We start from the raw sequence: 15,821 nt of genomic DNA, 5'->3' as shown, positions 1-15,821 counted from the left end.
TTAAAAACATTTTCTGTAGATAAAAAGGAAGTAGTCATTCCATGTAAGGCTTAAATGGTTAAGGAGTTAGACTGATGAATTGCAGGCCCCCTCGTTAGAATGAAAGTAAGAGATGTGAGCTGGTGGCAGGAAAACTGACATGGACCAGTGGGGGCAGAAGTCTGTGCTTTTCCTGGATGCTGATTTATGGGTGGGGGTGGCTGGAGAGTTTCTGTTAGGTTCTATCAAAGACACTTCTTGGAAGGTAGAAAAGCATGTGAGTTAAGAGCACTAGCTGAGAGCCAGACACTTCCTGGGTTCAAATCTCACCTCTGCCATTTTATTCCTATGTGACCCTGGGCAAGCCAGTTAGCTACTATAAACCTGTTTCCTCATCTGTAAAATGGGGATAATAACACCTTCCTCCTATGGTTGTTGGGAGGATTTGATGAGTTTAAATGATGGAAGAGAGAGCAAATAAGTTCTTTCTTGGGAAGCTCCTCTATAAAATTGCTAATCATTACATAACTACAAGGTGTTAATAGTACGGTAATGTGTCACAGTGATAAAGGAATTACGTTCACTGCCTCTTCCCTCAGCCTTGGAACCTTGGCATAGTGGTTTTTAGGCCAATATTTTAAAAATAAGAACAAGAACCACCCCTTGCCACCCTAACTGATGAATTTTTTTTTTTTTTTCTTCGAGATGGAGTCTTGCTCTGTCACCCAGGTTGGAGTGCTGTGGCGCGATCTTGGCTCACTGCAAGCTCTGGGTTCATGCCATTCTCCTGCCTCAGCCTCCTGAGTAGCTGGGACTACAGGTGCCCACCACTGTGCCTGGCTAATTTTTTTTTTGTATTTTTAGTAGAGACAGGGTTTCACTGTGGTCTCGATCTCCTGACCTCGTGATCCGCCCGCCTTGGCCTCCCAAAGTACTGGGATTACAGGCGTGAGCCACTGCGCCTGGCCCCAGCTGATGAATTTTTATGTAATTGTGAGATGTATGGCTGTTAATAGTATTAATCACCTGGATTTTGCTAAATAGTCATTCTGGTAATGTTGTGTAAATTAAATCTTAGTATTAATACTGAAGATTTGTTTTACAAAGTTTTTTTGGATCTCAAAAGGCAAGTCCTGTGAGATCTAAAATAGTCGTTGATCTAATGACCTTGTCGTCACCTTATCTGAATCTCTGGTGGTTGCTCAGCTGGCTTTCACCCCCACAGGAAGCTTTGTAATTGAGATACAACATGGCAGAGTCCATACCTGTGCACAGTAATGCTCTGAAACCCTAAAGTGTGAAGCTCTAATTGTTGCTCCTGCTCCTCTGCCCTACTCACCAAGAAATATGTATTCTTCATCAAATAATTATAGGATTGGAGAACCTATTTGAAAAAGATTTTCCTGACCTTTGTCATCAATAAATTTCCCACTTGGTTAATTGCATCCTGTGTAATTACTTTTGTCCTGGGAGGGGAAGGGTTGAAAATGTTCAGAAAGAATGTGAAATCGATATCTCGCCATTGCGGCAGGCTTTGGGGCTCTCCAGCTGCAGTTGGACCACTTCAGTCTCCGTGGGATACACAGCCCTGGTGCTGGCGCTTGTGGCCATCAGAGCTTAATCCTTTTGAAAGCATCTAGTCGGACGTGCAGTGGGGGGAGCTCAGGTGGCAGGAGGCTGGGCTGGTGCCTTTCAGCGGCGCTGTGGGTGTCTCGGGGCCTCAGAGGCTGTATGAAGAGCACACACTGGGCAACCCTTGGGTGTCTGCCTTTCAGGCATGATTAGAGCAAGAACCGCTTTGTAAATCACACAGGCATTCCCCTAAGCTATTTAATCTCAAGCCTCAGAACCCCTTGGGTGCAGACACAATTTGTTGGGAATTTTGTATGTTGCTCAGTGAGATGTGCCAAAAAATATAGAGCTAAAACTTAAAGTGGAAACATGATTTGGAGGGATTCCCTAGTCAACACTGGGAATTATCATCAGTCGAATGTATTCTGTGTAATGACCTAGAAATCATATATTCCACTTCAGACTTTTTATGACCAATTGTAACTGGAGTCTAAATATTTGAACCCTAATGCCATAGAGGCAATGAGTATTTATGAAATAGCTGGCTGGATTAGGGATTAATTAGTAATGGTGGGATGGAGAAAATCACCTGGTCTTTACCAGAGGAATGCAGGGGGTATGTTTTTTCCATTCTATAGACTCAGATACCCTGGCCAGAGTTAGGATTCCTTTAACTCTGGTGTGTAGGTAGAGAAGATGGTAATCTTGGAGGAAGAAGAGTGTATTCAGAAGTAATTAGGTTTACTATTAATACAAGCATTCTGCTTTGCTTAGGCATCGAATTCCTGAAAGGATTTCGGGTAATACTGGAGGAGCTGAAGTCAGAGGGAAGACAGTGCCAACAACTGATTCTAAAGGATCCGAAGCAGCTCAACAGTAGCTTCAAAAGAACTGTAAGTCATGCTGGGGAATGTGCTCCTGAAGACATGCCATTGTTCCAGGGTCCTGAATAGCGTATTCAAAGTCTGAAATTGGAGAAGGAGGGGCTATGGGGTCCACCCCACCCGCCAAGGTGGGCAAGAATGGTACAGCAGCACCTTGAGCCTGCTCCACGCTCCCAGGGAAACTTCAGCACCTCCCTGTGTAAACACGTCTCTCGGGTTACTGCTGGAGCAGCGATCCTGGAAGGTGTCTTTGTGCCCCAAAGAGTGTATGTGGGCTCACCCTGCCCCCCAACTCTGAGGTTCAGTATTAACAAGCCATGGGTTCTTTGCCAAAAAACAGACTGCATTGTCCATCTTCATGGTTAAGTGATCCAAACCTCAAGTTGGTCCAGAAACTAGACCTGACTTCCTGCCTCCCTGGAACATGTCCTGCAGATCTGGAGTTGTGTCTGGGTGGCAGTTGGGGTAGGAGCGAAGACCTTGTGTAGGTGGAGGGGTGGGTAATTTCTCCATGATGTCACTGTGTTTTTGTTCCCTTTTAGGGAATGGAATCTCAACCTTTCCTGAATATGAAATTTGAAACGGATTATTTCGTAAAGGTTGTCCCTTTTCCTTCCATTAAAAACGAAAGCAATTACCACCCTTTCTTCTTCAGAACCCGAGGTGAGTATGGCCTTTCCTGCCTGGTTCCCATGAGAAGACTTTTCTCCTGCTTTTGATGATTTGTCTATAGAAATGTGTTCAAGAACATGCCAAGGGCCAGGCGCGGTGGCTCACACCTGTAATCCCAGCACTTTGGGAGGCCGAGGCAGGCGGATCACAAGGTCAGGAGTTCGAGACCAGCCTGGCCAACATGGTGAAACCCTGTCTCTACTAAAAATACAAAAATTAGCCAGGTATGGTGGCGGGCACCTGTAATCCTAGCTACTCGGGAGGCTGAGGCAGGAGCATTGCTTGAACCCGGGAGGCAGAGGTTTCAGTGGGCCAAGATTGGGCCACTGCACTCCAGCCTGAGTGACAGAGTGAGATTCTGTCTTGGGGGGAAACAAACAAACAAACAAAAAACATGCCAAATACTAGTATGAAGCAAGCATGGCAGGGAGAAAAGCATCCAGAAAAGTACTTTTTAGAATTAAGGTTAGGTACAGACACTGTTCATCTAACCAGATATACCCACTCCTGGCTTGTTGTAGAACAGACCTGACAGTTGATATTTTTGAGGATGTTGTGACCATCACTAAGACAGTCTGCATTACCTATGCTCTCAGCTATTTGGGAGGCTGAGGCAGGAGGACTGCTTGAGCCCATGAGTTTGAGGCCAGCCTAGGCAACATAGCAAGACCCCATTTCTAATTAAAAAAGACAGCCGGCCAGGCGCAGTGGCTCATGCCTGTAATCCCAACACTTTAGGAGGCCGAGGTGGGTGAATCACCTGAGGTCAGTAGTTCCAGACTAGCCTGAAAAATATGGTGAAACCCCGTCTTTACTAAAAATACAAAAATTAGCTGGGTGTCATGGTGTGCACCTGTAGTCCCGGCTACTCGAGAGGCTGAGACAGGAGAATTGCTTGAACCCGGGAAGTGGAGGTTGCATTGAGCTGAGATCAAGCCACTGCACTCCAGCCTGAGCGAAAGAGCAAAACTCCGTCTTAAAAAAAAAAAAAAAAAAAAAAAGCCAGACATGTATCAAAACGATTGGATTAAAGAAGAAAAATAGGCCTGGCTCAGTGGTTCATGCCTATAATCCTGAGGCAGGAGGATTGCTTGAGCCTAGGAGTTTGAGGCCAGCCTGGGCAACATAGCAAGACCCCATTTCTAGTTAAAAAAGACAGCTGGCCTGGCACAGTGACTCACACCTGTAATCCCTGCACTTTGGGAGGCCGAGGCAGGCACATCACAAAGTCAGGAGTTCGAGACCAACCTGGTCAACGTGGTCCCCATCTCTCCTAAAAATACCAAAATTAGCCGGGTATGGTGGCATGTGCCTGTAATCCCAGCTACTCAGGAGGCTGAGGCAGGAGAATCGCTTGAACCGGGGAGGCAGAGGTTGCAGTGAGCTGAGATCATGCTACTGCACTCCAGCCTGGGCCACAGAGCAAGACTCCATCTCAAAAAAAAAAAAAAAAAAAAAAAACCAGAAATAAAAAGCGTAAGTTGATTTTGTGGTAAAGGGTAGGAGCATGAAATGATTCCATTTTTTACCTGTTATCAGGAGGGAGGCCTGTCATTTTCAGGACTAGATTAAGAAAATTATTTTCTAGAAAGTTCTGTTTATTTAATATCTATGTGCCAGGCCCTGTTCTAAATGCATTCCAAATGTAAACTCCAAATACCCTCTGTGACAACCCTACAAAGAATTTAATCGTACCATCTCCACTTATTAGATGTCGAATCCCACACAGAGAAGGTGAAGGGCTTGCCGGGAGTTGGATTTGAACCCCAGAAGTCTGACTCTGGAATCCATGCTCTGAACTCAACCACCCACTGTGCTGGGTCTGCTCACCTTTTGTTCTGTACAGGTTATCTCTTTAATCTTCCTGAGTTGCTGCTTTCAAACTTTGGTGACTGGTCACCCTGCAACAGGCAGCAGCTCCTTCTTGCCTTCCTGATCAGTCTTTGTCATTCAAGCCTTGGATGGTCAGTCCTGTCCAACATCCCCTCCTGTGAGGTCTGGTTGCAGCCCTCATCCATTGTGATGTTTCTGTTCACAACTCCAGCCTACATCAGTGTTTCCCTCTGCAGAATTCTTATTATGGTTGTTTTCTATGCAGCAAAATTATTTTAACAATTGGTCTCATAATTCTTAAAATGAAATTCCATAGGGCAAAGACCATGTGTATGTCACATAATCTCTGGATGACTTGCACATAATAACCAGATAGAAGATTCAAAGAATGTGTTTATGAAAGCCTCACCTAAATCAAAATTAGTATAATTTAAGATGAATTTTTCCCATTGGCATAGAATCAATATGTCTATTTGGGGGTAAGGTGGGTGCAGGGGGTATGTTCCTGGAATGCAAACATTTGTCACCATTTCAGTGCACTGTGGTCTTTGATGCTGCCTTTGGTTTTATTGGCATTATACGGAGACTCTCCCTGCGTTAGCAAGCAGCATGGCATAGTGGACTAGCTGTTTGGCCCCTCTCCTTGTGTTTTGATTGCGTTTAGATTCTGTTTCAAAGCTATTGGCTTTGGTACCTGGTTTTCAGTGCTGACACTACTACTTATATGCCTGCATGTCATTTCAGGAAACCATCAAGAGCATCTTAAATAGAATACTAGTGAAGGTTAAAATAATCCTGCAGCAGTTACCAAGACCACTCCAAAGTTCTCTTGTGTCTAAACATCTCCACAGTGGGGTAGGGGCCGGCATCATTTCTGTTTACAGCTGAAACAGAGCCTCCATGTGACTGTGGCATGAACATAGCTCTGCTGCCCTTGGCCACCATCCTTGAAATTATGTAATGCCCAACAAGCTTTTAAAATCTGGGTGACTTTACACTGTTAACATTTATGTGGCATAAAGTGAACTGCATTAATATGTTTATATTGTACCATTTAAATGTTTGTAAGATACAACTGCACAGTAGTGAAAATCCTCATTGAATTGATATATTTTATACCTTTTCTAGCATTACCTGGCACAGTATCTTTATATTTCACTGGGTTGTTGGGAGAGGAAAATGTCAAACTGTCCTAAAACTAAAAACATGTATCTTTATTCTCTTAATAGCCTGTGACCTGTTGTTACAGCCGGACAACTTGGCTTGTAAACCCTGTAAGTAACAGTGTTCTTATCTATCAAGTCTCAAAGTGTTGCCACTATGATGGTGTTGGGGTAGCCTCTGGTTGCTCACTCTGGGTCCTACCTCCTCCCAGTCTGGAAGCCTCGGAACCTGAACATCAGCCAGCATGGCTCGGACATGCAGGTGTCCTTCGACCACGCACCGCACAACTTCGGCTTCCGTTTCTTCTATCTTCACTACAAGCTCAAGCATGAAGGACCTTTCAAGCGAAAGACCTGTAAGCAGGTGAGCTGCTGGGTGTACATAAAGTAACACTGCGAGTTTCAAAGCGACTCCTGGGCCACTGGAATTTGGGTTGCTCAATGTGAGCATTAGGCTTTGTTGGCTCTCAGTGGTTGGTAGATACTTGGGAATGTAATCACTGGGCATGTCTCAGGGCCATCTTGCCACTGTCCTTCACTCCCTAGTTATCTGTAACCCAGCTGTCCTGGTTGTGATACAGCAGCCTGGTAACAGTATTGCCAAGGAATAAACAAGAAGTATTTCTCATTTGTCCATATATATATGTGTGTGTGTGTGTGTGTGTATATATATACATATATATATATTTATATATATAAAAATATATATATAAAAATAAAAATAAAAAAAAATATATATATATATATATTTTTTTTTTTTGAGATGAAGTCTTGCTCTGTCACCCAGGCTGGAGTGCAGTGGTGTGATCTCGGTTCACTGCAACCTCTGCCTCCTGGGTTCAAATGATTCTCCTGCCTCATCCTCTGGAGTAGCTGGGATTATAGGCACATGCTACCATGCCCAGCTAATTTTTTTATTTTTAGTAGAGACAGGGTTTCACCATGTTGCCCAGGCTGGTCTTAGACTCCTGACCTCAAGTGATCTACCCACCTTGGCCTCAAAAGTGCTGAGATTGCGGGCCCGAGCCACCACGCCTGGCCTGTCCTTTTATGTTTTAAACATTCATCATGTGCTCTCTGTGTGGCAGGCCCTGAGCTTTATGCTCCTTGAATCCATACCGCTCTATGAAACAGAGGCTACTGTCATCCCCATTTTACAGATGGGAAAGCTGAGGCTCAGGGAAGTCACCTGGCTTGCTCAAGGCCGCATAGCTAGTAAATGGAAAAACCAGATCTAGGAGCCAAGCCACTGATAACTCAGTGGGTACTGATTTTACAAACAGGCCAAGGTTAAATAGAAACTGAGTAACCCAGCCCTTAAACTGGGAGTGGTCAGAAGAGTGGAAACCGTTTCGGATGTTCACAGGACTGTCTGATCGCCCACTGTGGATACCAAGAAAGTTTTTGGTTGTGGTGGCAAAGCCCAGTACCTCCTTAGACATGCTCCTGTATATGTCAGGTTCTGTCATAGTTTGCTCTCCTTGCTGGCTCTCATCTCTATCAAGGTCTTTGACCTCCTGCCCATGTTAAAATTATGGCAAATAAAATATGTATAAACACAAACTGGTAATTTATTTCCTCACCCTTTTGTTAAGTAAAGGTTGTTCAAACTAGTTTCTTTGTCTTCAAATCAAATATTCCTGCTCAGGGTGCCACCAGCTAAGCATAGACTATGGCAAGGGTCCTGGGCTGTCCTGGGCCTTTTATCAAAGGGAAGTTCAGATAACATGTGGCAGATAAACACAGTTACTTTTTGATCTAATCACATTTTCTGAAAACTGTGGTTGAGACTGATGGACTGATGGCAAGTCTTCTTCAACTCTGGGCTAGAAGAGGTGTCCTGATGACCTTTGTCCAAAAAGTGAGTTTTTAAAGTGTTCTTTGGTCTGTTGCAGGAGCAAAATACAGAGACGACCAGCTGCCTCCTTCAAAATGTTTCTCCAGGGGATTATATAATTGAGGTATGCATAACACAAGATAGCCCTATTAATGCTATAGAATGAACCCAGTTCATATAGAATTCCAACTGTTTACAACACTAAAATTTCAAGCCATTGAAGGTGTGCACAGTTATATTTTTATATGGTTCTTAACATGCTTTTAGAAAAAGTTTATATATAATTGATCTTTGATCTCTTCATTAAATATTTCAAATAAATATTTTTATGTAATCATATGGTCCATATATAACCATGGTTTAAAATCTCTAGTATTCCTTAATACTACAAAGATATATTTTCAAGATTTTAGCTTAAAGTTTTTTTTAGTATGAAAATAGCAAAATAAGTTATGCCCATTACTTTTGCCTACACTTCTCTTAAGTTTCTGTTGCTATTCTTCTATGTAAGTATAAATGAATTCTAAACACCACTTCAAAGAACATGTAAATGTAATGTTTCGGGGAAACCCCATCTCTTGTAAAAATATAAAAATTAGCTGGGCGTGGTGGCGGGCGCCTGTAATCCCAGCTACTCGGGAGGCTGAGGCAGGAGAATCACTTGAAACTAGAAGGTGGAGGTTGCAGTGAGCTCAGATCGCGCCACTGCACTCCAGCCTGGGTGAAAGAGCGAAACTCCGTCTCAAAAAAAAAAAAAAGTAATGTTTCATTTCCTTTTTAAGATTACCTTTCCTGTATCAAATTGGTACTACAAATAATAAGAGTATGAGGAAAATAGAAAAGGAAATTAACAATTTGTCCATAGTGCCACCATTCAAAGACAACCAACATGTCTTAACATTTTGGTAGAAACACCTAGTTCTTGCATTCCTTGGAATCAGTGTGTGGTTTTAGACTGACACACCTTCTTAAAGCATTAATGGAGGCCCAGTAAAATCAGTGGAAGGATGCCAGCTTAACTGAACATTATTAGAATGTGGGACTCACCAGCTGACTTCTTCAATTAATACACAGCCTTTTGATTAATAAAAGAAAACATGATGAAGCTTAGAGTTTCGAGTTGGTAAAGCAGAGATGAACCTGAGTACCATGATGCCTAGTCTCAGCCTGGCAGATGATTACAGGCTCCAGAAGCTCTCTTTTCCAAAACTCAGCCATTCTCCACTACTTGCTTCCCACCCCTTCCCGCACTGCCCACTGATGGAAAAAATGAATGAAATTACCATTTTTTTCCACTTACCTGGTATATATCACTTAAAAAAAAATAATGCAGCATCCCCTGTTTTGCAGCTGATGGATGACACTAACACAACAAGAAAAGTGATGCATTATGCCTTAAAGCCAGGTAGGTGTTTTTTCGTTTGAAATTTCCGCCCTAGACTAATATAGACCAAGGTATTTGATATTCTCTCTACTTCATGATTTACAGAAACAAAACAAAATTCGGCTCCTCTCTCTTAAATGATGTTCCATCAAATCTGACTTTCCTTCCACTCTAATGTGGGTACCTGGGAGATTAAAGCCAATTTGGTGTGTATAGCTGGGACTAGATAAATAGTCAATTGTCCTCTGAAGAAAAGTGGTAGGAGGGGAGGTTTCCTTAGGCAAAATTCTCACTCAAAGGTATTTTATGTCCCAGCCTGACTCTTAACTGTTGAATTGTTCTTTGCAACTCTTTAAAAATGAACCTTTGAATCCTTTTATAATCACCAAACCACACTAGAGAAAGGTGGTTGCATGGTCCTAGAACCTGTTATGTGGCTTATGTTTAAAAAGAAAGAATGTTGTTTCTCTTTGAACCTTTACACTGCTTAAGTTTAAAAACTTTCCCTTTGAAATTTCCCAGTGCACTCCCCGTGGGCTGGGCCCATCAGAGCTGTGGCTATCACAGTGCCACTGGTGGTCATATCAGCATTCGCGACGCTCTTCACTGTGATGTGCCGCAAGAAGCAACAAGGTATCTCTTCGTGTTCTGTGTCTCCCCACAACAAGGGGCAGACCAGGGGTTGCTGCCAACAGAAAGGGAGACTGGGAGTACCTGGGTCCTCCAGGATGGCTCCTGGGAAGCCTCATAGCTCCTATTCAGTTCCCAGAATTAAAATATTTGGCTTTTAACCTCAGGAGCCACTAAAAAAACAGGTGTCATTATATATCTATTTCTTGAGACAGGGTCTCGCTCTGTTGCCCAGGCTAGAGTGCAGTGACACAGTCATAGCTCACTGCAGGCTCGACTTCCCAGGCTTAAGCCATCCTCCCACTTCAGCCCCCTGAGGTAGCTGGGGACTACAGGCATGCACCACCATGCCTGGCTAATTAAAAAAACATTTTTTTTTTTTGTAGTCATGGGGTCTCACTATGTTGCCTAGGTTGGTCTAACTCCTAAGCTCAAGCATTCCTCCTGCCTCAGCCTCCCAAAGTGCTGGGATTACAGGCATGAGCCACGGCCTCTGGCCCATAATTCTATTTTCAACCATAGGATAGTAAATTCAGGGACATAAAGGAAGCTTGAAGTATAAGTAAGGATATAGGTAGGGCTTGCTCATTTACAAAAGTCACCATGAGACAACCTTCTGAGGTGTTGTAAATGATCCATAGCTTGGTCTAGGTGAGGGTTACACAGTTGTATACTTCCATAAAAATTCACTGAGATGTACACTTAAGATTTAGGTACTTTACTTTTGTAAATTATACCTCAATAAAAACTCTTTTAAGAAAATATAAGCTCTGCCCGTGCTTAATTGGTCTAATAGGTGCACTTGGCTGTAAGAGCCAGTTCTGGGCACTCTGCTAACTAGGGTGGCGCTCTGCTAACCAGGATGACCCCTGCAACATTTCTTAGTTTATCCAAGGTCAGTTTCAGGTGAAGAACAATTTTTGACCATTCGCTGCTCCACTGCGGAAATCAACTGTCCCATTCCAAGTGATGACCTGAGGGGGCTGATGGAGTTGGGGACTGGGACTACTCTAGGTAGACGTGTCAATTGTTCTTTCTTGAAGATAGCACTGGGTTTCAATTCTTAGGGAATAGAACAAAGCATTGCTTGCAGGTATCAACCCTATCTTCTTTTCCAATTTAGAAAACATATATTCACATTTAGATGAAGAGAGCTCTGAGTCTTCCACATACACTGCAGCACTCCCGAGAGAGAGGCTCCGGCCGCGGCCAAAGGTCTTTCTCTGCTATTCCAGTAAAGATGGCCAGAATCACATGAATGTCGTCCAGTGTTTCGCCTACTTCCTCCAGGACTTCTGTGGCTGTGAGGTGTGGAATCTAAAGTTCCTTCTCCTACCCTGGCCAGGACACTTGCCCCGTACTCTCTCCCCACTGCCTTCTCCTCTCCTCTGGGCCTCCTGTGGTGACACTTGCCCTTGAGTAGTGCCACAGCTTTCAAACTGGGGATAGTCTTGCATTCTTTCTTCAGTCTGTCTTACCCATCACCAGCACTAAATATTTCATAATACTTAGTTCTAATTCTGACAAACTTATGCTCTAGAGCTTTGAGTGGCACTCACCTGGCAGGAAGTTTTGTAAGCATTAAGAAGACCAGTAGCTTCCATGGAAACATGCAATTGGAGTTGAAGGGTGTCACTCATCCTAGTGAGCATGTTCAGGACAGCAGCCCCACTCGGAGGATCAAAGAGAGAGTGGCAAGTAAAGCAGTGAGTTCGCACAGTTGTTTGGAGTTCTGCTGAGAAGGGGAATGAGGGATGAGGCTGCCATTAGAGGGGATCTTGAGGTCCAGGGAGAAGTGATAAACAAATGGCTCTGTGAAGCTGTTTGACCATTGACTGGTGGAATCATAGACGGGGAGAAACTGGTGATGCAGGAGAGGGCACTGGCCAGAGAGAACAGGGAGGTAGGAAGGGAGCACTCCCAGAAAGCAATATTGTGTCAAGTACTGAAATGATCTGCTCTGGTTTCTTAGCTGTTCTCTTGAGTTATTAATATGTTATTAATATCCTTTTCTATAATGTCAGAATGTACATTTTTAGAGTGAAGTCTGAAACTCTCATGGAAGGCATACCCTGTTTCTTGCAAATGCAAGAACTGTACAATAATTGTGTGATTGGAAGTTGTTTTTGCTTTGAAACTGCCCATTGGCATGTTTTTCAGAATCTCTCCATGTGGTGAGGCTGCCCCCTAGTGTCAGCATAACATACTACGCTAGCCTAGTTTCCCTCTGCATGGAAGCGGTGAGGTTGGTGGATCAGCACGTGCTGAAAATAACTGCACTCTAGCCAATGGCACAGTTTTCAGATACCACAGGCAACCAAGTTTGCTCTACTTCACAAGTATTTAGCCTCTGGGGAAAACGCTCTTCCAGTTATTAGTGTAATAGTTACTGTAGAAAATTTGGAACAAGAAAAGGATGATAAATAAAACATTGTCTGGTATCCCAACCTGATTAAAGAAAATCTGAGAAAGAGAAACTCACATTTCATGTGTGGTTTATTTCCTTCCAGTCTTTTTCCATATAGGTGAACTCACGCATAGTTTTGCCTTTGGGGCTGATTAAAATGATTTTTTTGCAGTCTCTTAATAATTTTTTACACTATTAGTAGTTATATATAAACTGCAATTTTAAATAGCTACATGACCCTCCATACTGATGTGCCGTAACTGAATTAGTACAAATATTAAACATCTCAATGGTTCAATATTGTCCCATTTGTGATGATTTCCCAAGAAAGATGCCTGGAAATGGAATTGCTGGGTCAAAGATAGGAACATTTAAAAAATGCTTGGTGTATACTCCCACTGAGCTTTTAGCATGTGTAATGTTATCAAGAATTAAGGAAAGTAGAAGATAATTCAGGGTTATTTTCAGCAAGTGGATGGATGTTGGAGTTTTTTCCCCATTGGTAACATCTTAGAGCAGAAGAGGAGAACAAAGTCATTTCAGAATGCCCTTCCCTGTAAGATAGTGTGGCTGCTGTATTTGGTCATAGCCATTGGGAATTAATATCTGAACTACAGAAGGAAAGACATCAACACAATCGCCAAGAGATGTTTTCAGCAGAATTAGGTGAAAGTGGTCTGAGAAGGTGAAGTCCTCTGAGGGGCCACACATGTCTGATTTTCTCTGTTTTGTCAGCCACCCCCACAATCTCCCTACTAGACCCCCTTGGGGGTAAAGCCTTGCCAATTACCAGCCTTGTAGAGATGTAGCTTTGTAGACCTGTGTGAAGTCATGGAGGAAGGTGCTAGTCAGTCCTGAGTGAGTTATTCAGAATGACCATGTTAATGCAGTTCACTAACCTCCTCTCCAGCCATGGACAAACTAGTAAACAGCATGCGTACGCCTGAGGCTATGAGAGTGTCGAGATAGGTCCCTTTGTCAGTCACTGTCTGGATGTGAGTCACCTATAATTGGGGGTGACTGGCATCCAGGCCTGAGCCCCATCTCCCAGTTCACTTTGGAGCCACTCATCCACATCTTCCTCTCAGAGCCTGCCAGCCTTCTCTCCAGGATCTGCCCCTCCAATCCAGGTACCTCACTCACCAGATAACCAACCTCAGTTTCTCTGTCCTGTGCTCTTTACCACCTGTTTCTTCCTTGAGGATGCCCTATGTAGGGTGTGACTTCAGCAAGGTGCCAAAAGCGCTGTGCTTCTGTCCCCTCACTTGTAGGGCAGGAGTGGTAATGACGCCGTGTGATACGAAAATGGATGGATGGCAAGTTTTTGCAGAGGGACTAGCATATGACCATCACCCATGGAACTTTAGCTATTCCTTGGTATGGTGTAACCTGGAGCCTGCACATAGCTGTGCTCATAAGGGTTAAGGGGCAGATGAGATGGCCTCCTTCTGACGTTTCCCTTCCTGTAACTCACTTCCCGAGCCTCTTCCAGAGCCTTCTGTATGGGTGACACGGTGCCTTGTTCTCTTTCCAGGTGTCTCTGGACCTGTGGGAAGACTTCAGCCTCTGTAGAGAAGGGCAGAGAGAATGGGTCATCCAGAAGATCCACGAATCCCAGTTCATCATTGTAGTTTGTTCCAAAGGTATGAAGTACTTTGTGGACAAGAAGAACTACAAACACAAAGGAGGTGGCCGAGGCTCGGGGAAAGGAGAACTCTTCCTGGTGGCGGTGTCAGCCATTGCCGAAAAGCTCCGCCAGGCCAAGCAGAGTTCGTCCGCGGCGCTCAGCAAGTTCATCGCCGTCTACTTTGATTATTCCTGCGAGGGAGACGTCCCCGGTGTCCTAGACCTGAGTACCAAGTATAAACTCATGGACAATCTTCCCCAGCTCTGTTCCCACCTGCACTCCCGAGACCACGGCCTCCAGGAGCCGGGGCAGCACGCGCGACAGGGCAGCAGAAGGAACTACTTCCGGAGCAAGTCAGGCAGGTCCCTGTACGTCGCCATTTGCAACATGCACCAGTTTATCGACGAGGAGCCCGACTGGTTCGAAAAGCAGTGCGTTCCCTTCCATGCTCCTCCACTGCGCTACCGGGAGCCAGTCTTGGAGAAATTTGATTCGGGCTTGGTTTTAAATGATGTCATGTGCAAACCAGGGCCTGAGAGCGATTTCTGCCTAAAGGTAGAGGCGGCCGTTCTTGGGGCAACTGGACCAGCCGACTCCCAGCACGAGAGTCAGCACGGGGGCCTGGACCAAGACGCGGAGGCCCGGCCTGCCCTTGATGGTAGTGCCGCTCTGCAGCCCCTGCTGCACACGGTGAAAGCCGGCAGCCCCTCGGACATGCCGCGGGACTCAGGCATCTATGACTCGTCTGTGCCCTCATCTGAGCTGTCTCTGCCACTGATGGAAGGACTCTCGACAGACCAGACAGAAACATCTTCCCTGACGGAGAGCGTGTCCTCCTCTTCAGGCCTGGGTAAGGTGACTTTGGGGCCGGGTTCTAACAGCACACAGCCTTTGGCCATGCTTCTGAAATAGTCAAAGCGTTTTTCCAACTTTGGTGCCAACTTATTGGGCAGTGAAACCTGATGAGAACACAGCTCGTTTGGTAGTCTTGATTTATACCAGGTGATGGGAATACTCACATGTTTGAGTTGCAGAAATACTAATGCTAAATTATGGTGAGTTGCCCAGACCCTGCAAGGGGTGTTGTGCCACATATAGTATATGCACCGTATCACTTTTCTAAACTTCAAAAACATCAGACATGAAAACACATTGGGCCCCGAGGGTCTTGGATAACAGTTTGTGGACGCGTGTCTTTTTTAGACCTATAGTGTTCACCGCCCCCCATTGTCTTTAAAGCTACATTCATTGAGTCTGGGATTCATGGGTACAGTATTATTTCTATCTTAGCTCAGCACAGGGTCCCAGGTATGAGGGCTGTCTAGGAAGGCCTACTTCCCCAGGGAGCATCAGCTAGATGCCATCTCAGGCTGTGCCTTACTATGTCTGTAACTAGTTGGGGTCATGCATACAAACCCTTGACTTTTTTTTTTTTGAGATGGGGTCTCACCCTGTTGCCCAGTCTGCAATGGCACGATCTCAGCTCACTGCAACGTCTGCCTCCCGGGTTCAAGCAATTCTTCTGCCCAGCCTCCCAAGTAGCTGGGATTTCAGGTACACCACCATGCCCAGCTAATTTTTTGTATCTTTAGTAGAGATGGGGTTTCACCATGTTGGCCAGGCTGGTCTCGAACTCCTGACCTCAAGTGATCCCTCAACCTCGGCCTTCCAAAGTGCTGGGATTACAGGCGTGAGCCACTGCGCTCAGCCCAAACCCTTTACTTTTACGAAATATCTCTTCCTTCCTCAGCTAAGGGAACTAGAACCTGTTAGGAGGACTAGCCCCATCTTGAGCTGGTTGGGATTCTTACCTCATTAATACAGAGCCATAGT

At 44.6% G+C, this 15,821-nt stretch overlaps 1 protein-coding gene across 4 annotated transcripts in view; it reads left to right on the top strand.

Annotated features, from left to right (window-relative positions):
• IL17RD (interleukin 17 receptor D) overlaps positions 1-15,821 on the top strand; it is a 76,033-nt gene that overhangs the window by 53,650 nt on the left and 6,562 nt on the right. For 3 of the 4 annotated variants that reach the window (XM_005547443.5, XM_074032551.1, XM_074032552.1), the window contains exons 4-12: positions 2,326-2,444; positions 2,978-3,098; positions 6,170-6,214; positions 6,316-6,467; positions 7,999-8,064; positions 9,291-9,345; positions 9,847-9,957; positions 11,078-11,262; positions 13,896-14,838. In XM_005547443.5, coding sequence (XP_005547500.3) covers positions 2,326-2,444; positions 2,978-3,098; positions 6,170-6,214; positions 6,316-6,467; positions 7,999-8,064; positions 9,291-9,345; positions 9,847-9,957; positions 11,078-11,262; positions 13,896-14,838 — 1,797 coding nt within the window. Of the gene's footprint in view, positions 1-2,325; positions 2,445-2,977; positions 3,099-6,169; positions 6,215-6,315; positions 6,468-7,998; positions 8,065-9,290; positions 9,346-9,846; positions 9,958-11,077; positions 11,263-13,895; positions 15,543-15,821 lie in introns of those variants that run through there. The other variant, XR_012431287.1, reaches the window with a different exon arrangement.

This window comes from Macaca fascicularis, chromosome 2 (genome assembly GCF_037993035.2).
Source record: "Macaca fascicularis isolate 582-1 chromosome 2, T2T-MFA8v1.1".
In the NCBI taxonomy this organism is placed as follows: Eukaryota; Metazoa; Chordata; class Mammalia; order Primates; family Cercopithecidae; genus Macaca; species Macaca fascicularis.
This window is presented reverse-complemented; position numbering and strand designations above follow the sequence as displayed.